The 24,777-nt window shown below is 43.0% G+C and overlaps 1 protein-coding gene across 5 annotated transcripts in view; it reads left to right on the top strand.

The window, feature by feature from the left end:
* The window catches only part of FRMD6 (FERM domain containing 6), an 86,042-nt gene extending 67,371 nt beyond the window's left edge, over window positions 1-18,671 (top strand). For all 5 annotated transcript variants that reach the window (XM_066273766.1, XM_066273761.1, XM_066273763.1 and 2 more), the window contains exons 9-14: window positions 563-631; window positions 3,758-3,932; window positions 9,036-9,371; window positions 10,460-10,591; window positions 13,700-13,791; window positions 16,090-18,671. In XM_066273766.1, the coding sequence (XP_066129863.1) occupies window positions 563-631; window positions 3,758-3,932; window positions 9,036-9,371; window positions 10,460-10,591; window positions 13,700-13,791; window positions 16,090-16,374 (1,089 nt within the window). In that variant the 3' untranslated portion in view covers window positions 16,375-18,671. The remainder of the gene's footprint in view (window positions 1-562; window positions 632-3,757; window positions 3,933-9,035; window positions 9,372-10,459; window positions 10,592-13,699; window positions 13,792-16,089) is intronic.
* Window positions 18,672-24,777: the final 6,106 nt, after the last annotated feature.

The following is a 24,777-nucleotide window of genomic DNA, read 5'->3' as shown; positions in this document are numbered from 1 at the left end:
CATGTTTTTTGTATGTATTATTGACTTTCAATATACTTTTATCCTCTGGAGCATTTATAACGGTGTAAAGATGACATATTAATACAGTGCCTGGCCAGACGATTTAATTTCCGTTGCACTTCTCTGGTAAAGCTTGCCCCTTGAATAAGTAGGTAGGATGGCATCATCCTACAGCCATCAACAAGGGGGAGAAGGAACCCCTTCTGTGAGACCGAGGAGGCTATAGGATATCTTATATCTGATGTAAGCAAATATCCAGTTATGAAAGTCTGAGTACTTTATATCATCTCTGAATGATCTCTGACTCTTTGGGACTTCTTATTTTAAGTTAGGGAGAGGCCAAAAGAGAAACAATTGCCTTCAAAGGGCCAGCTAATCAGTCACTGAAGAACCAGAATTGTATCACTAATCTCTGAATTACTGTCTGCACATCCCTAAAGAGAGCTGAGGACCTCTTTCAGATTTTAATTAACGTATTTTAGTTTTCTGGAAGATAAATGAGAGCCCTTTTAGTGCCTGTCAGTTTTATCAGTAACTATGTGCACTATAATTCTTTCCACAGAATTTAGATGAAGAGAAACAATTACTTTATGATTTCCCCTGGACAAATGTTGGAAAGTTGGTGTTTGTGGTAAGTTTAAAATAACTGACTAAAATAAAAATTCACCTGTTTGTTTTTGTGGATTTTTATTTTTTCATATCTTTTAAAACAATATTGTCTCAGATACAAAAGTTGATATTTTTAAAATAGCTTTTTTATATTTTTATGATGTGCTATAATATAATCCCTGTGGTTTATCAATAGTAGACCTTAAAGTTAAAGAATCTCATAGCAAAATGAATTACTAATTTTAATGTGTGTGCCTAGTCTTCACCACAGTACGCTAAGTTATTCTACCTGCGGAAGAAATGTAGTGAGAAAAGGCAAGAGGAGTTTATCGAATAGAATTGTTTTAAAAATGTACAGCAGAGGGATTGGAAAACAGAAGGCATCATCACAAGGTGACTTAGTCTCAGTGTGGGGCCGGCCAGTTCTGTTGGAAGCTACTTCTTTTGAACAAAGAATAAAGAATAATAGAAGAAGATGTTTCTTTAATATCTGACTCTTTGAAACTCATCATTATAAAGAAAGGTCTACAATTCTTAAAAGGGAAAATACTTTTATTTTTAGAATATTGAGAATGGCACACTTTGGGGGGGTTAGAGCAAATTCATGATTTTTCCAGCTGATTTTTACTTTGCCAGCTATATATATATATATATATATATATATACACACACATACATACATATATATAATGTATATATATGTGTATGCATGTGTATATATGTGTGTATATGTATGTATATATGTATGTGTATATATATATAAGTATGTGTATATATATTTTTTAGTAGGGTTCAAAGAATTACACAGTTAATAGTGTGTCTGTCTAGTTGTCATTAAAATCCATAATTATTCTTTGTTCAGAAATTAATGAAAAATGCAGAAAGGAGGGAGATGAGGGTTTGCACAAATGGGCACGCTCCCTACAGAAGCTGGCCTGTATAAGTAAAGGGCTGTGTCGTCAGGTAGCATTTGGGCACTGATTCCACACTGCCCTGTGAGTCAGAAGACCTGTTCCTGACTTCACATTACTTTAATTACTTGGGCACAATTTGACCTGATTTCACTTCGCTCATACATCCAGTGGGGCCTGACCGGCCTGCCTCCTCACTGGCTCTCTTTCGGTCCAGCTCTTTGCAAAAGGGTCTGAACTGTTTGAAAATGAGCAAATTGTTACCACACTTGCCCCTTTTGTGTCCCAAATTAAGTAGTAATGAAATGCGTTTATGAAACGGAGCGTTGTAAGGGTCCTAGACTCTAGTTTTGCACTGGACTCATCTGAGGAGCTTGTGGAAGACACAGATTTTTGTGGCTCATCCTCCTCTCTTGGACGTTTTTATTCAGTGGCTGTGGATGAGAGAGTAAAAATCTACTTTGACAGACTTTCCAGATGAATCTTCTCGCAGCCAGCCCATCCCTGCCTAGCTCTGTGACCTTGGGCAAATTACTTAACCTCTCTGTGCCTTAGTTTCTTCATTTCAAACTGGGGATAATTGGCTCTCCCTCACAGACTTATTATGAGGATTAATGAGTTAATACCTGCTTACTGCTCACTAAGTAGCAGTTGGTTCCATTCTAGCATTGGGATCCGCTGCTTGTTTCTTTAAAAAATCCAGAGGTGAAAAATTCCATCCCAGGCTGTTACATAAACCCATCTCTTTGTACCGACTTCAAGTTAGAATATGCCTCCCTCTTTGCTTCACTTCTCCCCTCTGGCCAAGAATCATTATGTCTAGAATATTCCTTTTGTAGTTCTGCTGCTCTATTCATTTTTAGGAAAGTGACAGAAATTTATAATATCCCATAACTGTAAGGAGTTCTGCCAAACTCTCACCCTCAACTTCGAACTTTGTTAATGAGCCCAGACTTAAAGAATGAGATTCCTTATGTAGCTAGATAGATACTTATGCTACTACATCTCTTCTTCCTCCTTCCTGCCCCACCCCCCTCACTGTCCCTCTAGCTTCCGGCTCGGTTTTATCCAGCTAGAGAAGTATTATGTTTTTTCTAAACCCTAATTTTTCACTACCACAATTCTGTGTATTTCCTTCCCAGAATTCATCATAAACTGTATAATTATGTTGTGTGTTAATTTACCATCTGTCCCACCAGAATGTGTCTCCATAAGGGCAGGGACCTTGTCTGTCCTGGTCACTATTACTGTCTCAGTGTCTAGCTCAGCATTTGGTCCATGGCAGTGTTTGACAAATATTTGAATGCATTGCACTTCTAGAATTTGTTTGCTGAGTTAAGGTGTTAGGGTTGCATTTGAGGATGCTGTCATGCTGGGCCCTTCTCTTCTTCATTATATATAAATGGCCTGATGAGCCAGAGAAACCCAAGATAATTCTCAACAGTCACTCCTAATCAGTGATTACCAGACAACCTTGCCAGACACTTTCCTGGACTGTTGGTAATCCTCTGTCTGTGACATTTTTGAAAGGAACACAGTAATTGATGTCTCAGCAAATTTTTTTATTTTTATTTTTGTATTTTTCTGAAGCTGGAAATGGGGAGAGACAGACAGACTCTCGCATGCGCCCGACCGGGATCCACCTGGCACGCCCACCAGGGGCGAAGCTCTGCCCACCAGGGGGCGATGCTCTGCCCCTCTGGGGTGTCACTCTGCCTGCCGCGACCAGAGCCACTCTAGCACCTAGGGCAGAGGCCAAGGAGCCATCCCCAGCGCCCGGGCCAGCTTTGCTCCAATGGAGCCTCGGCTGCGGGAGGGGAAGAGAGAGACAGAGAGGAAGGAGGGGGGTGGAGAAGCAAATGGGCGCTTCTCCTATGTGCCCTGGCCAGGAATCGAACCCAGGTCCCCCACACGCCAGGCCGACACTCTACCACTGAGCCAACCGGCCAGGGCCTATCTCAGCAAATTTTTAATGGAGCTTTATACAGTAGTTTCTCCCTTAAAGTTATCCACAGATTCAGTGATTTTAAGCAAAATAACATAACGAAACCAATTTTGCATAGACTAGTTGATACAGACAAGAGTTCCTACAGCATCACATCCAGCGACATTCTCCGAGGACCTGCTGCACCTCTATTTCTGAATCTCTAGCTTTCCTTGCTAAGTAGAAAATGAAGGGGACCGTGGCAAATCAGACACCCCTCTTCCCCACCCTGACCAATGCTTTCCATCCCCAGGGGAAGAAGTTTGAGATTTTGCCGGACGGCTTGCCCTCGGCCCGGAAGCTCATCTACTACACGGGCTGCCCCATGCGCTCCAGACACCTCCTGCAGCTCCTGAGCAACAGCCACCGCCTCTACATGAACCTGCAGCCCGTCCTGCGCCACATCCGGAAGCTGGAGGAGAACGAAGGTATCGCAGGGTCTGGGGTGGGGAAGCGAATGTGCCTCTGCCGCCCAAGAGCCCTTACTCTCCAGCTGCCCTGAACTGGGGCTTCAGGCTCCCAAGGAGTGGGATTTGGGGGCCAGGCCTCTCCACATTCAGCGCAGCATTCCTGTTTACGTCCCAGCGCTGTTCCAGAGGAGGGGTGCCACCAACCATACCTATTCCAAGTAGCTGCAGTTATCCCTGTCATTGAGCTGCCTTTTAAGTACAGTCTCCTTCTATGATCCCACACTTGGCTAGAAAATCCTTGCAAAAAGCTACCACATGAAGTTTTAGCTCTTATCTGCATCTCAGAGCTCTGTATGTATACTGATCTGTTCCTCGGGGGCAGTCAGAAAGGCCTTCCGATAGAAGTGGGCCATGGGGTCACCGCTGGTCTCTCTTACGACTGCGGGAGGCCTCCGAGTCTGCCTCAAGAAGGACAAACAGAGGAGAGAGAAACTTGCATGTGAGGATTTTATCAACCAGTACTGTGGGGGCTTTGCTGAGGCACAGACAGACTGGAGCAGTCTGTGTAGGGCCCCAGAGTCCTGGACCCTGAAAAGCGGACACCCGGTGAAGAAGAAGGCAGAATGGGGCCTCTAAAAGCAGGCTTCAACTTCACAATATTAAGCTCGTGGTTAGCGTTTTGTCTTGAGTTATGACACCCTGAGGTTACTCCATTGAACACACCAACTCCTGATCCCAAAAATGCTACTTCGCATATTTATTTTTTTAGTGTCTTCAGTTTACTTTGCAAATTCATGTTGTACTAATTCTTGGTAATTCTATTAGATGAGCAGCTTGTACGGATTTGCATGATCACTAGGATGCAGGTTGATATCTTAGATCATGTCTGAAACAAATTTTGACCTCTCAGATACACCTTCCCTGCAGAGCAGAAACAAGGCCAATACTTGTTCTCTCTTAACAAGCCAGAAACCTTATAGAAGTTTGCATGTCTGATTGATTTCTTTCGAAAGGTGTCTCTACCTAAATGAGACCTGGTTGGGAGATGTCGTTGTAATTTAAGTAGCGATTAGAACATGAATCACCTCCCACTGTCTGCCACCAAACAGCATCTGTCTCCGGAGAGAATGGGTAAAATTGTCAGGTGTATTGGCTTCCTCTGCTGCCAGATTGCCAGTTTTTCCCCATGATGACTCATTAGTATAACAAATGTATCTCTCCTATGCTGACAGGAATATGAAAAAGGATTCAGACAGGACTAAGGGCCAGAGAAACCTTGTGAGAATAAGTAGGTGCCTTAGTTAGGTGCAGAGCCCATCATTTGCCAAGCCAGCCTCATTCCTGATTGGTGCCTGGAGAAGTTCATTTGTTCCATCAGCTCCCTGCCAAAAGCATTTAGTGAATTCTCATTTAGGTGACTTTACGGAGAGCTCTTTAGAGCCTATGAGAATTAGTGAACCATTCGGTCTAAGGTAAACTAGCAAGCATAGTACCAAATGCATTTGGGGGCTTACGTGTGTAAGGCAGTGCAGGAATGAAAAAGCTGTAAACTGGATCTTTTATTTGGGTAAGTGTGGATAGATTAGGAGGTGGGGGAATTTTGTTTTTTTCTCAAAAAAAAAAAAAAAAAAAGGGCCCTGGCCGGTTGGCTCAGTGGTAGAGCGTCGGCCTGGCGCGCAGGAGTCCCGGGTTCAATTCCGGCCAGGGCACACAGGAGAAGCACCCCTCTGCTTCTCACCCTTCCCCCTCTTCTTCCTCTCTATCTCTCTCTTCCCCTCCTGCAGCCAAGGCTCCATTGGAGCAAAGTTTGCCCGGGCGCTGAGGATGGCTCAGTGGCCTCTGCCTCAGGCGCTAGAATGGCTCTGGTTGCAACAGAGTAACGAGCCGGGTGGATCCCGGTCGGGCGCATGCGGGAGTCTGTCTGACTGCCTCCCTGTTTCCAACTTCAGAAAAAAATATAAATAATAATAATTTCTTCTACTTGGAGTTTCCTCCAGGTCTGAAGAAAACCTGAAACTGAATCCAGTTATCAGTTATCTCACCCACACTTAAGGGTGCCACCCTTTTTTTTTTTTTTTAAAGAAAGCCCTTTTTTAACATTAGCCTAGCAAAACAGCACAGAAAAAAATCTTATTTTTCCTAATTAAATTAACTTAGAGTCACCTGTCTGATATACTAGTTCAGCATTTTATAGTAGAAAATGATCACAAGAGCCTAACCAGGTGGTGGCGCAGTGGATAGAGCATCCGACTGGGACACAGAGGACCCAGGTTTGAAACCCCAAGGTCACCGGCTTGAGCACAGGTTCACCAGCTTGAGCACAGGGTCACCAGCTTAAGCATGGGATCATAGACATGACCCCATGGTCGCTGGCTTGAGCCCAAGGTCGCTGACTTGAGCAAGGGGTCACTCACTCTGTTATATTCCCTTCCCCCCATCAAGGCACATATGAGAAAGCAATCAATGAACAACTAAGGAGCTGCAACAAAAAATTGATGCTTCTCGTCTCTCTCCCTTCCTGTCTGTTCCTATCTGTCCCTCTCTCTTTCTCTGTCACACAAAAAAAGTGATCATAAAAATTCTTCCATGGTATTTAGAAGAGAAAAAAATACCTTTGTCTTTCAAAGAATTTTAAACCAACTTGATTCAGTAGCAGGGGCTTATTCTTGGGCCATTTATCCAGAAGTCACATCGACAGCATTATATTCTAAAATACCGTGTGAAATCTTTGGTCTCCAGGCTTTTACCACAGAGGGAGTGAAAAACACAAACACAGTGACCATCTGTGCTGCTGACACAGTGATTACTGGGGGGATGAGAGGTTGCACTTAGCATTTCTTAGAATAAAATTCTGAATTACTTTAGCATTTCTCTCCATTTGTAACCGAGTGGTGTGAAGCTTCTTGAATGTCTGCAAAGAGTCTGAGTGATGTAGCACTCACTGCGAAGGGAGCGGCAACCAGCCGCGTGGCGCACCGAGGCCGCGCCGACACTTGGACAGGGAGTAGATTGATGCTAGGCTCTGATCAGGAGGAGCGCAGGCTGACCAGTGCTTGCCTTCCGGTGAGTGAGTGTACTAGTGGGCACGGGAGAACTAGGATTGGCTCCAAACCTATCGGGACGTTGGGATTACAGGGACTGTTTGTAAGGAGGTAGAAAAGCTTATAAATTTTTAGATCCACAATTTCTAATTGTCTTAGCATTCCAACAGCCTATAGAACTTTTTTCTTTCTTTCCTTTTTTTCTCTTCACTTGCCACCCTTTCCAGGGTCACACGGCTACTATTTTGAAACTACTGTAAATAGGTAGAAATATTACGAGAATTTTGCAAATGCTTTTAGCTCTCATCTCTATCTCCACCCCTGTTGCCTTCAGAGACTAGGAATCATTAGAACGCAGTCTAGCCATAGAAAATGGGTTGGATGCACTTCTGTCTCAGTGATGTGTGCGCAGGGCCGTGATGTCGCACTCCAGTCCACGATCTCTGTGGCTGTACCCACTTGCCCTTGCACCTCAGCCCGATTCCTTAGAGCTGACACGATGGGGCTGGAGCGGAAATGTACACCGAGCCTTCTCCCAGCGATCTTTCCATTGTGCACCCTAGAAAGCATGTTGTCGTCTCTTGCTGCTGATGCTCGTTCCCTCTCTGGGGAGCCTGTGACGACCTCATCTCAGAGCTGGGTTCAGACATTAAGAATATAAGAGTTTTTACTTAACCAAGAAACAAGACAGTTAAATCCAGTATTAGCTCCCTCAGAACCCAATTAGTCTACTAGTTAGCAGTTTCTGAGACGAAACCAACTTAACATTCCCCAAATGCACTCTCCATTTTTAGCATGGTATAATGTGTCATTTCTCATTCGTGTTAAAAATAAAAGGAAGCTAAATGATTTTTTTTTTCTTCTTTTCCAAGTGAGAAGAGGGGAAATAGACTCCCACATGCACTCCAACCAGGGTCCACCTGGCAACCCCCGTCTGGGCCCATTCTTGCAGCAGAGCTATTTTTGGTGCCTGAGGTGGAGGCTCCATGGAGTCTCCTCAATGCATAGGGCCGATGCGCTCCAACCAATCGAGCTGTGGCTGCAGGAGGGGAAGAGAGAGAGGGAGGGAATGGGGAAGGGTGGAGAAGCAGATGGGCGCTTCTCCTGTGTGCCCTGATGGGAATTGAAGCTGGAACATTCACACACCAGGCCGATACTCTACTACTGAGCCAGTTGGCCAGGGCATTAAACTATTTTTTTTGTGTGTTAAATTTTTTATATGAAACACAGAAATTGTATTTTTGTGTCAGTTATACTCCTGTACCTCAGTTGTAACTTTGTGCCTTAATGTAATAGCTAGTTTAGCATCTGAGAAAAGGGACTTTCCAATACTGGGTCTTTGCATTGAAGAACAGCACTGCCATGTAGAGGCCACAGAGCAGACTAGTAGTGATTAGTATGTTTTCTAAATAGATGATAAAGCCTCACTAATTTAGCCTAAATGGAGAAAAGCAATCTTCATTAATGTAAATTTAAATTTTAGAATTCTTTGAAAGAAATTTTCAGAATAGTTTTATTTTAAATTGTATTCAACAGTTAGAGCTAAGCAAACAAGGGACCAAACTGAACAAATGAACAAATAAAGTGAATAACAATTCACATAATTATGTTTATTAAACAGTCTCCTGTAGCAATGCTTCTGACTTTATTTGTGGGGAAGGACCAGGTTTTCAAACTTTCTAATCCACTGTGAACTGATAGTTCTGCAAAATAAGAAACATTAGTGGTTGTCATGACAATGTTAGGCTGCTCTAACACTTTCTAATGTTTATTCTCAGCTACTGAACTTATTTCACTGTGGACCAATAACCATTTGCTGACAAGAGGTGGTCAGTCAAGCAGTACTCAAGTGTTTGGAACTTTAAAACTCTTTGAGTAGCTTATGTACTCCCCCCAAATGGTTTTATTCATTTTGCAGTATTCTTAAGTGGAGAGCCTGTCAGAATTAGGACCACACCCGGTCACTGGGTTCTGAGGGTGCAATTCTACTTGTTCTTGGCCTGATCACTCACTCAGGCTCACCAACCGTCCCTTCTGTCTTGGTTGAATATCACGATGAGCTGCGTTCCTTCCCACACAGAGAAGAAGCAGTACCGGGAATCTTACATCAGCGACAACCTGGACCTGGACATGGACCAGCTGGAGAAGCGGTCCCGGGCCAGCGGGAGCAGCGCGGGCAGCGTGAAGCACAAGCGCCTGTCTCGGCACTCCACCGCCAGCCACAGCAGCTCCCACACCTCGGGCATCGAGGCGGACACCAAGCCCCGGGATGCGGGGCCGGAGGATGGCTACTCCGGGAGCGCCATGCACCGCAAGCTGAGGACCTGCAGCTCCATGACCAGCCAGGGCAGCTCGCACACCTCGGGGGTGGAGAGCGGCGGCAAGGACCGGCTGGAGGAGGACTCTCAGGACGACGGTAACGCCCCCGGCGCTCAGGCTGACCGCGCCGACTGTCCTCGCTGCTCTCTTCTTCTTCTCTCCTGTTTACTTTTCTTTCCCAACTTGGAGTTCTGTAGAATTGATGTCTAGAGAACAACTAAGAAGTAGGAATAGAAAAAGAGTTGTTTCTCTGTTGACTCGGTTGAGTTGTTTGTGGGCAGTACACCCCTCCAGTCAGGCTCCTGTGGCACACAGGGTGGGATGGCTGTGGATTCTAAGTTTTAGCGGTTTACGTGGTAGGGTGGAAGTTAGTGCTGCAGCTTTGGGGCCTGCATTTCCGATTTCCAGATGAAACAAGCATTGGTGAGGACAACAGGCTGGAGTCAATGATAGTGACATAAATGTCTTGAACTTCTACCAAAAAAAAAGAAATATTGAGCCCAGATCATCTGATTAATTAGTATTTCTTAAATGCTTCCCATGTCACCAGAAGTCTAGGGAGCATAAAAGAAACACAGCACCCGCTGCTTAACTCTGTGCTAAGGAAATTAGGTGGGACCTACATCTGCATGAGCCAAACTTAGCATTTGCAAACATCCTTTTTATTATTTTTCTGTCTCAAATAATTGCTATAGCGTTCAGGTACAAGGAAAAGATACTGACTCCATTAAGGAAAACTGCAGAACATATGTTAGGTTACTAGAAAATTCATGTGGGTCTCAAACTGAGTCACTAAATGCCCTGAGAGCAGGCAGCTGTGGGCAGGGAGCGTCGTGCACTGTCCATTCTCTCTGCGTCAGCCCTCTGCTGTGCATCAGGCAGATGGCCCGGCAGTCTCGGTGTGGCCTGCCTGGCAGCGTGGTGGCACAGCCTGCCTTCTTTCTGAAAGAGTAAACCGTAGTTGACAGTGAAGCCGTGGCATTAGGAGACTTGTAGTTAACATGGCAATCTTGTGAGGAAGAAAGAGAACAAATAGCATCCAGGTGAGAATCGTCCCTGGAGTGGATTGTTGTAGAGTCTCATTGGCCAATTTATTTTAACATGAATAGTTACATAGCCTCCCTCAAAATGTGGCTATGAATTTCCCTTTGTATCACTAAATGTCTTTTCCTTTTTCTGTGTCAGAAATAGAGATGTTGGTTGATGACCCCAGGGACCTGGAACAGATGAACGCAGACTCTCTGGAAGTCAGCCCAGACATGTGCATCTACATCACGGAGGACATGCTCCTGTCCCGGAAGCTGAACGGACACTCTGGTGAGCTCTCCCGGGAGGTTCTTCTTCCCTAGTGGTGGTCCTGGACTCAGAAGCAGGTGCCTCCAAAAACAGAAGGATGGGACTAGAATAGAAGAGACAGGACTGGAGTCAGACCCTCCAAGTCAGCGTCATAAACTGTAGCGTTGGGTGCTTTCTGTGGGGGCAGGGGGAGCACGCAGGACTGGGAAGTGGCTTCTGCAGAACCCTTGCCCTGGGCGAAGTTGTAAAACAGAGTTTTCTCTTTCTCTCCTTTGCTATTTTACATGAAAATGAGAAAGTCATGTAATCCATCTGGAAGGGTCCTTGGAGACCCTTTAGACCATCCTCCTCCTCCTTACAGATGAGAAACCTTTCGATGGGAGACGACATGCTACACGGTGGATAAAGAAATCAGATCTCTGGGCCTGTTTGTTTTGTTTTCCCCAGTATATTATACTAGGTACAGGAATCTGGAGGAAGAAGCGTCAAAAAAAGATTGACATAAAAGACACTTTTAAATTCCATGTTTGATTAATTCTTCTAGAAAACATGCATTCACCATAACCCTATTACATGGTTCTGTGATATTACATAATATAATATATATTTCTATCAAATGAAAGATGTTACCTTAAAAAAATTGCAGCAGTAATAGATTTTGTTTTTAAACCTGTTACTTCTGGCCCTGGCCAGTTGGCTTAGTGGTAGAACATCAGCCCAGCGTGAGGATATCTTGGGTTCAATTCCCAGTCAGGGCACACAGGAGAAGTGCCCATCTGGTTCTCCACCTCTCCCCCTCTTGCTTCTCTCTCTCTCACTCTTCCTCTCCTGTAGCCATGGCTCTATTAGAGCAAGTTGGCCCCACGCACTGAGGATGGTTCCATGGCCTCCACCTCAGGCACTAAGAAGAACTCGGTTGCTGAGCAATGAAGCAATGCCCATAAGATGGACAGAGCATTGCCTCTTGTGGGCTTGCCAGGTGGATCCCAGTCAGGGCACATGTGGAAGTCTATCTCTCTGCCTCCCCTCCTTTCACTGAATATAAATAAATAAATAAATAATAATAATAATAATAATAATGATAAATAAACCTCAGTTACTTCTGTTTTCATCATATATCATGAATTAGTCTCTGTTTGTTAGAGATATACACCGTAGGAGCAAGTACTGTCGAAGTGGCCTTGGTGCTTATTGTGCCACTCACAGCTCTGGTTGGGCTAAACGCCCTGTCAGGACAGGAGGGACTGTCATTGCCCTGTCAAGACCCACAGTCCCTGATAGTGAGCCTCTGCCATGTGCCTGGGCCGGGAGTCAAAGATAAATGAGGCCAGCACACAGGTCCTGCCATCCTGGCACTTACTCTGAAGGAGCACAAGGGACCCTTTAAGACAGAACTCCGTTTTCGAGCCTAGCAGAACCATGGCCGTCAGATGCACTGCCAGGAGCAGCCGCCAGTGTGTCCGGAATCATTGCCTGGTCAACACAGACTTGCAGACTGGTTGCTCCAGCCAGGCTTAGAGTGCATATACCTAGCCTTCCCCCACTTTGCCGTTTGCTTTATTGTATTGAATTTCTCCTTACCAAATACTTGCCAGTATATAGTAAATAGAAATTCATAATTATGTGCATTTTAAAGGTACACAGAAAGCACACTTACGTTCATGTACATGCGCGCACATGTGTGTATGCACGTGCCTAAAACAGTACACATGAAGGTGCCTGTAGGGAGGGAGCATACAGGAAACATATAACACAGAAATTATTTCTATAGATTAACAGCAGGGGCTGAATAAAACTCCCATTGCTCACAGTTTTTTTATAAGGTGGGAAGGTGCTGAAGCCATTTGGCCTTAAGGATTGGAACTTACTCACTTGCTTCATCTATTTGCGAGAAAAGCATCGGTGATCTTCCCTTACATCTGCAGTTCCTGCTGGCAGTTTTGCGTTCTGAAACATTTTGGGGAAGTGCTTCACTCACATGCCACCGCCTCATAAGGAAGCATCAGGCCTGTATTTCTGTTTCCACATAGTACAGCAGGTTGCCCCTGAGTGCTGGGGTGATGAGGGACCCTGGTGATCTCAGAGATCCGGAACTGGATCTTCACTGTGGCCTCCCATGTCCCGGGACCTGAGCTGTCCCACATGCGGGCGCTGTATTCCGCGTTTTTCATGCGCGTGCGCTCTAGTCATCATAAGACTTGACGGATACGTGCTGTTTTCAGCTCCCTTCCGTAAGAGGAGACTGAGACACAGGGTGGCTAAGGAACAGGCAGGACACACAGCTAAAATGATCTGTCTGGACCGAGTGCCAGCCCAGATCTCTGACTCAGAGGTCGGAGCCCTCGTACGGACCCATTGCACATCCAAGTGGAACCGACCCTGGAGGCTGCGTCACTGTCCGGGCGGGGTTAAACTGGAAGTTAGTGTTGCGTGGAGAGTGGGAGAGTCTGCCTTATACCTGTGGTCTTTGTTTTTATTACTAATTTGATCATAAATAGCTTCATTAGAAGTTTATTTTAGAAAATTCAGGCTCTAAACTTCTTCCTGTACTCAAACTCGGGGGTCCCCAAACTTTTTATACAGGGGGCCAGTTTACTGTCCCTCAGACCATTGGAAGGCCGGACTATAAAAAAAACTATGAACAAATCCCTATGCACACTGCACATATCTTATTTTAAAGTAAAAAAAAAAACAAAAACAAAACGGGAACAAATACAATATTTAAAATAAAGAACAAGTAAACTTAAATCAACAAACTGACCAGTATTTCAATGGGAACTATGGGCCTCCTTTTGGTTAATGAGATGGTCAATGTGCTCCTCTCACTGACCACCAATGAAAGAGGTGCCCCTTCCAGAAGTGTGGCGGGGGCCGGATAAATGGCCTCAGGGGGCCACATGTGGCCCATGGGCTGTAGTTTGGGGACCCCTGCTCAAACTCCACAATCATCCCCCCCCTTACTCTAAGATATGAGGTAAATGTGTTCTGCCCAGTTGTCACAGGGAGAGTTGCCAGTAATGGTTAGTATTTGATCTTTCATTTTTAGTAATATTTGTATATGTCAGTTATATGGCAAGAGGTATGAATAATTTGAAGTCTTCATTTTTTTTTCCCTCTGTTTTACTTCAGGGTTGATTGTGAAAGAAATCGGTTCTTCCACCTCCAGCTCCTCAGAAACAGTTGTCAAACTTCGCGGACAGAGTACTGACTCTCTCCCACAGGTATGGAAGGAATCAAGAATTTAAATAGGAACTGAACATTTATATTTGTAGGAAGAGGTGAAATTTCACCTGATCAGGCGGTGGTGCAGTGGATAGAGCATTGGACTGGGACACAGAGGACCCAGGTTCAAGACCCCAGGGTTGCAGTCTTGAGCGCAGGCTCATTCGGTTTGAGCACGGGGTCGCTGGCTTGAGCCCAGAGGTCAATGGCTTGAAGCCCAAAGTCTCTGGCTCGAGTAAGGGGTCACTCGCACTGCTGTAGCCCTCCCCCCCCCCCCCCGTCAAGGCACATATGAGAAAGCAATCAGTGAACAACTAAGGTGCCACAATGAAGAACTGATGCTTCTCATCTCTCTCCCTTCCTGTCTCTCTATCCCTATCTGTCCCTCTCTCTGTCACTAAAAAAAAAAAAGTGAAAATTAAAAATCCTGAGGAAATGCTTCTTACCAGATACATACATTATAGTTTTTTTGTTTGTTTTTTTCTGAACTTGCTTCTATTTTATTTGCCAGTTCCATTTATCTCTGAGTTAATTTTGTTCTTGGATAAATTGTGTCCTTTGTTTCACACTTTATATAGGCGGGAAGCCTCTAGTGTTCAGACTTCAGGTTGACTGTGTGTGTGTGTTGGGGGGGGGGTGATTGACCACAACTCGCCAGGTGTGCTATGGCCAAGTGTTTCCACACTGATTTTTCTGTTCAGAGTAAAATTTCAGAGTATATACTAAGGAAGAGTATTGATAACCTGTGTTACTGCTTAGGCTGCTAAACTGTCAAAAGAGGTAGATAAATTAGCATACTCTAATACTCAGGGTTGCAGCATTTGTATTGATATATAACCTATGACTTATATTCATAGGTTTATATTTTCTGAACACTTTGTATCCTTATTATTTGCGTTCTCTTTCACCTTCTCTCTTTTTTCCTTCTGTGTGTTTATTTTTCTCTTGCGTTCTGGCAGTCTTTGACTCCTACATTTTTCTCTTTTTTCTCATTTGCCCTTTCTTCCTCTTATTTCCATGTAGCCATAATGTGAAATGACATTTTACCAAATAGTTTTCTGAAAACTGAGTGATTTTTAAAGCTATGCGTGTAGTATGGTGATTAGGTAGACAATCTCCAGGGTCACACTGCCCAGGTTTGCTCCCCCACGAGGCCACTCATTGTTAGCTCTCATTATACAGAAGTGTTTGTGGGGCACAGCTAAGGGTCAGAGTCCTCGCCTGCAGAATAGGGACAGCATTCACGTGTCTGCCCCGAGGATTTCGGTGATGGCCCAGTGAATTCTCTGTGTGAAGCCACGGTGTGCCTGGGAAGACGACATCTGGACAAGGGAATCTTCAGGGAGTGCTCAGAGGTGACACTTTTTAGTAAACTGTTGTCGAGCACAGACCCTGTTCTGTCCTCCTGGTACTTCTGCCTCTTAATGAAACAAGGTTGGCCTTCATGGTGTTCAGTAGCAGAAGTTAAGAGATACAGTGCCTCGTCTCCATAAATAACCCTTCGGTATCTTTCCGTTTATGTAATTATCTGAGCCATTTTTCAGCCTATTTAAATGTTTAGCCAGCACCACCTCGTGGGATAATGAATTCCCAAAGTCTGCTACCCACGGCGTGAAGTATTTGGCAGAACACTGTCTTTTGCCTGTTCAAGAGCCGCCTCTGAGTCCTGGCACTTGCCGCCCAGCCGCTCAGCAGCAGGCCCTTCAGATTATCTTTCTACCCCCAGTTCTGGCTTTTTTTCAAAGAGTCCTTCAATCTGTGTTTCTGGAGTAATAATTGGTTTGTTTTCCTATTTCTTATTAACATAATAACAGACCTCATCATGATAGTATTGCCACAGTTAATGCCATAGCCTAGTGAAAAAACAAAGCGGTGTCTTTACTTGTACAGCCTTATTTTAAGACAATTGCTTGATTTCTGAGATGCTCGAGACAGTTAGATTCCTGTCGCATTGACTTGTCTGCCTTGGATTATTCATCTGCACATGGGGAGAATAATAGCACCTGCCTTATAGGGCTAATAGGATGATTAAATGAGTTGATAGAATGGATAGTGTTCTGTATCAAGTCCTACCACATAATACAGGCTCAGTAAATGTTAGCTGCTATTATCATTATCAGTGATGCTGACAGCTTTCTTTGCAAGGCCCCGGACACCTCAGATTAGAAACCTCTCTAGCATATAAGATTCTTTAACCCTTTATAATTTTGCAGCCTCTCTCTTTACAGGGCAAATATTGCAAACCTTTCACTTTAGCCTGTATCTTGGAATTGCTTCAGCCTTTCCTTGTTTTGCAGACTATGTGTCGAAAACCAAAGACTTCCACCGATCGACATAGCTTGAGCCTTGATGACATCAGACTTTACCAGAAAGACTTCTTGCGCATTGCCGGTCTGTGTCAAGACACTGCTCAGAGTTACACTTTTGGATGTGGCCATGAACTGGATGAGGAAGGCCTCTACTGCAACAGCTGCTTGGCTCAGCAGTGTGTCAACATCCAAGATGCTTTTCCAGTCAAAAGAACCAGCAAGTACTTTTCTCTGGATCTCACTCACGATGAAGTTCCAGAATTTGTTGTATAAAGTATGTCTGCGCGCAGCCACGCGGCGGCCTGCTCTTTGCCAGAGGCTGGGAAAGCCATGAATTCTTTCGATTCCTTGTGCCATATCCTCCTCACCCAGAACACAGCTCTTTCTTTATGCTATTTGTGACAGAAATAAAAGCCTTGGGACAATTTGCACTTTAAGTATTACAAAGAGGTAAAAGAGAATGTACAGTTAGATAAGTGCCTGGAAGCTCATGATCCTTTGGAAGAAATGTGCTTTACTGGTTACCAAGCCTTCAGAATATTGAACCATGGCGTGTTTGCTCATCGTTTTGTTTTTTAGTTCAGTCACACATAACATCACTTTTTTTCTTTTTTATTATGCGAACGGTGTTGCTAATTTTGTTGGCCTATAAAATGAAATGCTCAAGTTTTGAGAGAGGAGAGAGAAAAGCGTCTCTCTTCTTTCGCTGGAGAGACCATTGCCCAGTCCGTAGCCATTGCCGCCTCCCGGGGGCTGTCCCAAAGTGAACACTAGCATAGCAGTCAGAATCGGGTGGTTCTAGCAAGCCAAAGAGATGTACATAACGGAAGTGCAGCCCAGGGTCAGGAAGACATGAAGTAAGCAATGTCCAGAAGACTGTGCACGCTGACCGCGCCTCCACGCCCGGCAGTGCCGTGGCCTCCTGCTGTTCCAGAAAGCTCCGGGGCTCAGTTGAGTTCCTCATCCAAGTAGCATTAGTTTTGTTAATGTCATAATATGTCTTGTGGAGTTTCCAACACTGTTTTCAAACTGTGGAAGTGTCTTAGAAAATGTTTGTGCTTAGTGTTCCTTTTTTTCTTTTTTTCTTTTTTAAATTAAGAACAAATTATGGTAATGTTAGTTTCTGCTTAACCAAAAATACCCTAACTATGCTCATATGTTACTATACGTGTATAAATCCATGAGATTATGTGTGTTTAAAGCGTCTGTGACTATCTCGTACACATGGTCTTGTTTAATATGGAGGCTACGTCATTGAGTGACTAGTACCTACAGACAATCAGTGGACATATAGAGTTAGAAGTGACTGCTTTCTCATGTGTCTTTTGCTGTGATTCTCAACCCTGGTTGCATAACAGAATTATTTGGGGAGGTTTAAAAAAGATCTCTGGGTCCCACCTCCAGTGAATTAAATTAGTCTCTTGTGATGAGACCCAGCTGGATTGCCTTTTCTTTTAAAGTTCTCCAAACAGAGCTAAAAGGCAGCAGAGTTGAAAACCACTGATCAAGAGGATGTCTTCTTATTAATTTTGAAATAAAAGCATATAGAAAATGTCAATGCTTGAGAAAGGGCCGTTTTCAAGACAGTTACTGCCTACGACCACTACTGTTAGGATGTCTAATGAAACCACATTGGGAGAATGAACTTGTTAACCTTCAGATGTACACGAACAATGTTTGCACTTCAGGAGAGTACTTTAGCACAATGTCTTTCTATGAGATGTTTTTAGTGATTTCGTATTTAAAGCATTTGTTTACCATATTTTGATATACCATTTTTTCTATCTACCAGGTTTTATTAAAAAAAAAACACTATATATTATTTTCTAAAGAAACTCATATTTTTATACACAATTAAGTTTTCAGGTAACAAAGAAATAGATTTAGGGTACAGCAGAACACGCAGTGTTCCCCGTGGACGGGAGTCAGTATTATAAGCACGCAGAGAACCAGAACAGGCGGCTCCGGTGCTGTCGCCTGCACGTGCCCGAGGTGGGCGCTGCAGGACAGGTGTGCACAGCAAGCCTAGTCAATGAGTCTGACCTGACACTTGAAAAGGAAAAAAGTTCTGTAGAGTTCTATGGTCATGGAATTATTTTACTTTTATCAAATGTTTTGAAAGAACCAAAGTTTCAGATATCAGAATGTATAACAACAGTCTCTGTATAAAAGGATGAAAATAGGATAGGATCATCATCTTGTGACTCTTACTTAGAAGTCATTAAATAATCCATTTCTTGCAGATACTTAAGGGACAAGTCCTGGTACAGTTTGACAATAAGGAGTCCAGATCAAAATGCTGCTGCATTTCCTTAGCTCTTAGTATTTCTTGCAAACATCAAGAAAAAAAAACAAAAAAAAACATAGGTCTGTTAAATTAAGTAGCGCTTTATACTTTTATTTTCTCTCTACTCCCACCAGAATCAAGCGTTCAGGGTTTTGCCAGCCCTGTCCGTGGCTCTGCACACCTTCTTTCTAATTGGGTTGATGAATGGTCTTGTGGGTTTTCAAAAACGAAACATGCTAAAGACACTTTTGCTTTTTGATCCACTATTTGCAGCAGAATTATACATATATATGTGAAAATCCGTTTTGAATACCTACATTTTTGTATTGGGAAATTATATTAAAAAATAAAAAAAAGAAAGAAAAGTATAAAGCTGTTATTTATTCTGCATTTGTTAATACCATTGCTAGTTAGTATACCAATTTGGTATATATTGCTTCTACATTTGTGATTGCAGCAGTGAGCTTTATATTTACATAAACTGTAAATAATCCTTTCTGTGAAAGGATCATCATATGGGGAAGATACCAAAAGTGTGTGTAAAAAAAAAAAAAGAACAACTGCATTATTTTGTAATTATTCTTATAGGCATTTCATGGTAAGATTAACAGTCAATAAAGTTACTTTTTATTTGTCTTTGAGTGCTTTTTTGATGTTAGAGTTATCAATTAAGCAAACAATGTTAGAGCGAATTTATCTGTGTGCACTTCTTTCCTGTAAAGAACAACCTAAAGTTCCCAAGTGACTGAACTTCCAGTCCTGCCGGGCCACACCCGCCTCCACCTGCATCACAAGTTCACCTGTTACCTCGTTCAGTCCTCGTATGCTCAGAGGCAGGTGCTCTCATTGTTCCCGTGTTAGGGATGAAGAAACCAAAGCTCCAGGAGGCTAAGTCCAGTCTGCGAGCATGCGACAGCCACTCTTCAGTGCCCAGTTGTGGGGCTGAAAGGACTCTTATTTCTTTAAATATACATATATTATTTTTAATTAAAATTACTATAACTTTTTCTCTTAAAACAGCCATCATTGGAATATTGGTTTTCATTTCAGAAAGCTAAGTGGTCGTTGCATTTAAAAGCACACGTTCATAAGTCGGAGCGAGGGCAACGTAGGGAAAAGGACAGAGCCCAGAGCTGGGAGTCTAAGAGGACTCTGAAATGCCCCGGCTCTCAGGAGAAAATCCACTGCCTTCTCTTTCCTGCTGTCTTCTTGGCTGTAAAAATGGGAATGATAATTCAAAGGACGGCTGGGGATTAAATAAGAGAATAGGTATAATGTGCCCCAGATGACTAAAGTGGGAGAGAGGAGGGTTTTTAAATCTTCTGACAAACACTGAACTTTTATAGAACTGAGCTGTTTGGTCATTTGGAAGCCTAAAATCCAAAACACAAGCTTTCTAGTGGGGCGTTACTCATGAATTTTGCAGTGTCGATAAATTATAAGTAAATTAGAGGCAAGGGGGGAAAATGTTTACCTACTATGTGTCTGCTATTGCACACATCATGTCTAACCCTCACAACCCTTCGAAGGGTTGTCACCCCCATTTTGTAGCTGAGGAAGTTCTTAAACTTACCCAAGATCCTACAGCTAGTAAATGACAGAGCAGAGTCTTCAACCCTAACTTGTCTCCAAAATGCTTTTTCTATTACATATACTACGTTACCCACTGCCCTTGGGGGAAGCTCAGAATATAACCAGGAAGATAGACTTAAACGTTTAACCCTTTGAGTAGTCAGTTTTTTCATGCTTGCTGACCCCCAGAAGTGAATTTTTTTTCAAAAAATGACATTAGTTCCAATTCCAGTTTTATTAACTTAAAATCATGTTTGTTTGATAACCAATTTATGGAAACAAGAACATACATTTGCCTTTTTTTAATGATGCCTTACACATTTTTAAAATAAAAATTTGTGTACGATCTTACTCTGAATGATCAGGAGGCACAAAGACGTACATGAACGTTCATACTACTCAAAGGGTTAATAGTGTTATAAATGGCATTTAATTGCTCATGCACTTCTATTTATTTTTATTTATTTTTTTGAGCACCCACTCTGCCGGACACAGGCTTCTGCAGGTGTTGCTTTGACAGTAGGCAGTGCAGACCTGGGGTAGGAACAGGAGGTGGGGAGATCAGAGAAGGCTTTTCTTGGAAGAAGAGCCTTGAATGGTGTCTTCCGGCAGGATGTGGTGAGATGTGAGCTGTCCACGCAAAGGCTTAGGAGCTGGACACAAAGGCCTGTAAGGGACTTGCAAGGACCCGAAAGGGGCCTTTGACATGAGGCTCTCTTCAGCCTCATCGTGAAAGGCCTTGGAGAGGACACAAGTTTCAGCACAGCAGGGGCCCGTTGAAGAGGGTGTAAGAGAAAGGATGTGTCGGGTTTGAGAGAAACGGAGCAGTGCAGTCGAAGGTGGGGAGGAAGCAACAAGAGTGGAGAGATGCTGCTGGAGACCTGAACTAAGTGTGGCAGCAGGGAGGAAAGGGGAAACATTTAAAAGCTGTGTAGGAAGTAGAATAACAGGACTATACTGTACACACACACACACACACACACACACACACAGTTGTTACCTACTAAACTAAATATTGGAGAAGTAGGCAGTTTTGCCACACTTGGAAATATCCTTGGGAAGACTAAAGAGTTAGTTACTGCTTTATATTATAAATTAAAAATCTACCCTGTGTGAATACTTTGAATACTGGCACAATGACCACCACCACTCTAGCCCAGCAGTGGGTCTCAGGCCTGGCTCTGTATCAGAATGACCTGGAGAACGTCCAACAGCAATCCCTGGGGCCAGGAACAGGGCTTCTGATTTATTTGGTCCAGGGCGGCCATGGTACTGTAAAAGTTTTGCAAGTGATCCTAATGTGCATCAGGGTTGCTAGCCACTGGTCTATAGGTGAGCCCAAGCAATACAGACCAACCAGCTTATCTGCTCCTGAACTGGCATGATCCATGCTTGGGATGGGTTGTGTCTCCAGAGTGTCTGGGTATTTTGTGAAAATAACATTGTTTTCTCTTCGGCAATATAGATGTCAAAAGAGTGGACCAGTATTCAAGTGAAGCACTGAACTCACTGTTTCAGAAAGTCAGAATACACCCACATTTTAGAGACTTGGGTATTATATATGTATACATATGACTGTTTGGCCTAGTAAAAAGGTGGAGCTTTCATGAGTATAGTAAAATATTTTTTAAATCTGCCTATGATGGTTTTATTTGCCTGGTCATTACTCTGATGCTTCATACAAGTTGATCTCCACACAGGTCTAATGAAAGTAAGCTAAATTCCACTCTGCCCTTTGATTCAGAGACTTGAATTTTGAGTTAATGGAGGAGCCTGGCCTCTGAAAACTGCTGCTGAGCAGCTGTGAGCCATTGTAGATGATGGATTTATATGCTCTCAAGAGATTAATCGGAGATCTATAAACATGGCACAGCTATAATTAACCAACTCACTGCTTAAGATGGGGGTGTTACCCGTCTAGTGTGAACTGTAGTCAATTAAGATCTCAATTTATTAAACTCAAAATGAATAAAAGACTTGAATGTAGGCCGTGAAACCATAAGCATCTTAGAAGAAAACATAGGCAGTAAGCTCTCCGACATCTCTCGGAGCAATATATTTGCTGATTTATCTCCACGGGGAAGTGAAATAAAAGACAGGATAAACAAATGGGACTATATCAAACTAAAAAGCTTTTGCACAGCTAAAGACAACAAGAACAGAATAAAAAGACAAACTACACAATGGGAGAACATATTTGACAATACGTCTGATAAGGGGTTAATAACCAAAATTTATAAAGAACTTGTAAAACTCAACACCAGGAAGACAAACAACCCAATCCAAAAATGGGCAAAAGAGATGAATAGACACTTCTCCAAAGAGGACATACAGATGGCCAATAGGCATATGAAAAAATGCTCAACATCACTAATCATTAGAGAAATGCAAATTAAAACCACAATGAGATATCACCTTACACCAGTCAGAATGGCACTTATCAACAAAACAACACAGAATAAGTGCTGGCGAGGATGTGGAGAAAAGGGGACCCTCCTGCACTGCTGGTGGGAATGCAGACTGGTGCAGCCACTGTGGAAAACAGTATGGAGATTCCTCAAAAAACTGAAAATCGAACCGCCTTTTGACCCAGCTATCCCACTTTTAGGAATATACCCCAAGGACACCATAGAACGGCTCGAAAAGGAGAAATGCACCCGCATGTTTGTGGCAGCATTGTTCACAATAGCGAAGATCTGGAAACAGCCCAAGTGTCCGTCAGAGGACGAGTGGATTAAAAAACTTTGGTACATATATAATATGGAATACTACTCAGCCATAAGAAATGATGACATCGGGTCATTTACAATAACATGGATGGACCTTGATAACATTATACGGAGTGAAATAAGTAAATCAGAAAAAAAAAACTGAGATGAATCCATACATAGAAGGGACATAAAAACGAGACTCAGAGACATGAACAAGAATGTGATGGCAACAGGGGCGGGGGGGTTGGGGGAGGGGGGAGGGGGTGAAGAAGGAGAGAGGGGTTAGGGGAGGGGAGGGGCACAAAGAAAACCAGATAGAAGGTGACAGAAGACAATTTAACTTTGCGGGAGGGGTATACAGCACAATCAAATGTCAAAATAATCTAGAGATATTTTCTCTCAACATATGTACCCTGATTTATCAATGTCACTGCATTAAATTTAATAAAAAAAAAAAAGATCTCAAGGGCCTAATATCCAAAATATACAAAGAACTCATAAAACTCAACAACAAACAAACAATCCAATAAAAAAATGGGAAGAGGATATGAATAGACACTTCTCCCAGGAAGAAATACAAATGGCCAACAGATATATGAAAAGATGCTCATCTTCTTTAGCTATTAGAGAAATGCAAATCAAAACCAATGCAATGAGATACCACCTCACACCTGTTCGATTAGCTGTTATTAGCAAGTCAGGTAATAGCAAATGTTGGAGAGGCTGTGGAGAAAAAGGAACCCTCATACACTGTTGGTGGGAATGTAAAGTAGTACAACCATTATGGAAGAAAGTATGGTGGTTCCTCAAAAAACTGAAAATAGAACTACCTTATGACCCAGCAATCCCTCTACTGGGTATATATCCCCAAAACTCAGAAACATTGATACGTAAAGACACATGCAGCCCCATGTTTATTGCAGCATTGTTCACAGTGGCCAGGACATGGAAACAACCAAAAAGCCCATCAATAGATGACTGGATAAAGAAGATGTGGCACATATACACTATGGAATACTACTCAGCCATAAGAAATGATGACTTCGGAACATTTACAGCAAAATGGTGGGATCTTGATAACATGATACGAAGCGAAATAAGTAAATCAGAAAAAAACAGGAACTGTATTATTCCATACGTAGGTGGGACATAATAGTGAAACTAAGAGACATTGATAAGAGTGTGGTGGTTACGGGGGGGAGGGGGGAATGGGAGAGGGATAGGGGGTGGGAGGGGCACAAAGAAAACAAGATAGAAGGTGACAGAGGATAATCTGACTTTGGGTGGTGGGTATGCAACATAATTGAACGACAAGATAACCTGGACTTGTTATCTTTGAATATATGTATCCTGATTTATTGATGTCACCCCATTAAAAAAATAAAATTATAAAAAAAAAATAAAAAAAAAAGATCTCAATTTATTACTGTCATTATGGCAGTAATAAAAGTATGGATAATACTTTTAAAAGTAAAAAAAGATGGATTTCATAAGAACAGACAGTTCCCAACTTAGGAAGAAATTATGATCCAATTTTGCTTCTAAATTTGTTGTTTGATCATTAGAACACAAACTCCCAGCTTCCCTATCTCACAAGTGCCTACTTATCCCAGAAATAATATTAGAAATACTTTTTTTTCTGTGCATTATCCATCTATACTGTTCATAAAAATTAAGGGATATTTTGTCTCTTCATAGCTATAAAGCGTTTTCGTGAGCAGTATATTAAAGAAGAGACCCAGAGTGAAAATAAGGTAGGTAGAAGGACCCTACAACCAGAGAGATGATAGCACCCCCAATAGACCAGTAGTTCAACTTGAGGTTTTACTTCTCAGAGTTCATCCATGCCCAACCAGAAATGAAGTAGGAAAACTGCTCGGCAAGCCATGCCAAGTGAAGAAGTTCTCAGCCAGTTTCAACCGCCTTGGGGTCCTAGGAGGGGAGGGGTGCTTCTAGTGTCTTCTCACCCAGACACCAGGCCCCAGCCCAGAGCTGCTCAACCCTCTGCTCTACCACCAGGAAGGGGTGATAAGGAGCTAAGCCAGCAGTTAAGGTCAACTCCCAGGCCTTCTTGTCCTGATCTACAGAGGCTGGGTCAAGGAGCCA

Source organism: Saccopteryx bilineata, chromosome 4 (genome assembly GCF_036850765.1).
Source record: "Saccopteryx bilineata isolate mSacBil1 chromosome 4, mSacBil1_pri_phased_curated, whole genome shotgun sequence".
NCBI lineage: Eukaryota > Metazoa > Chordata > Mammalia > Chiroptera > Emballonuridae > Saccopteryx > Saccopteryx bilineata.
This window is presented reverse-complemented; position numbering and strand designations above follow the sequence as displayed.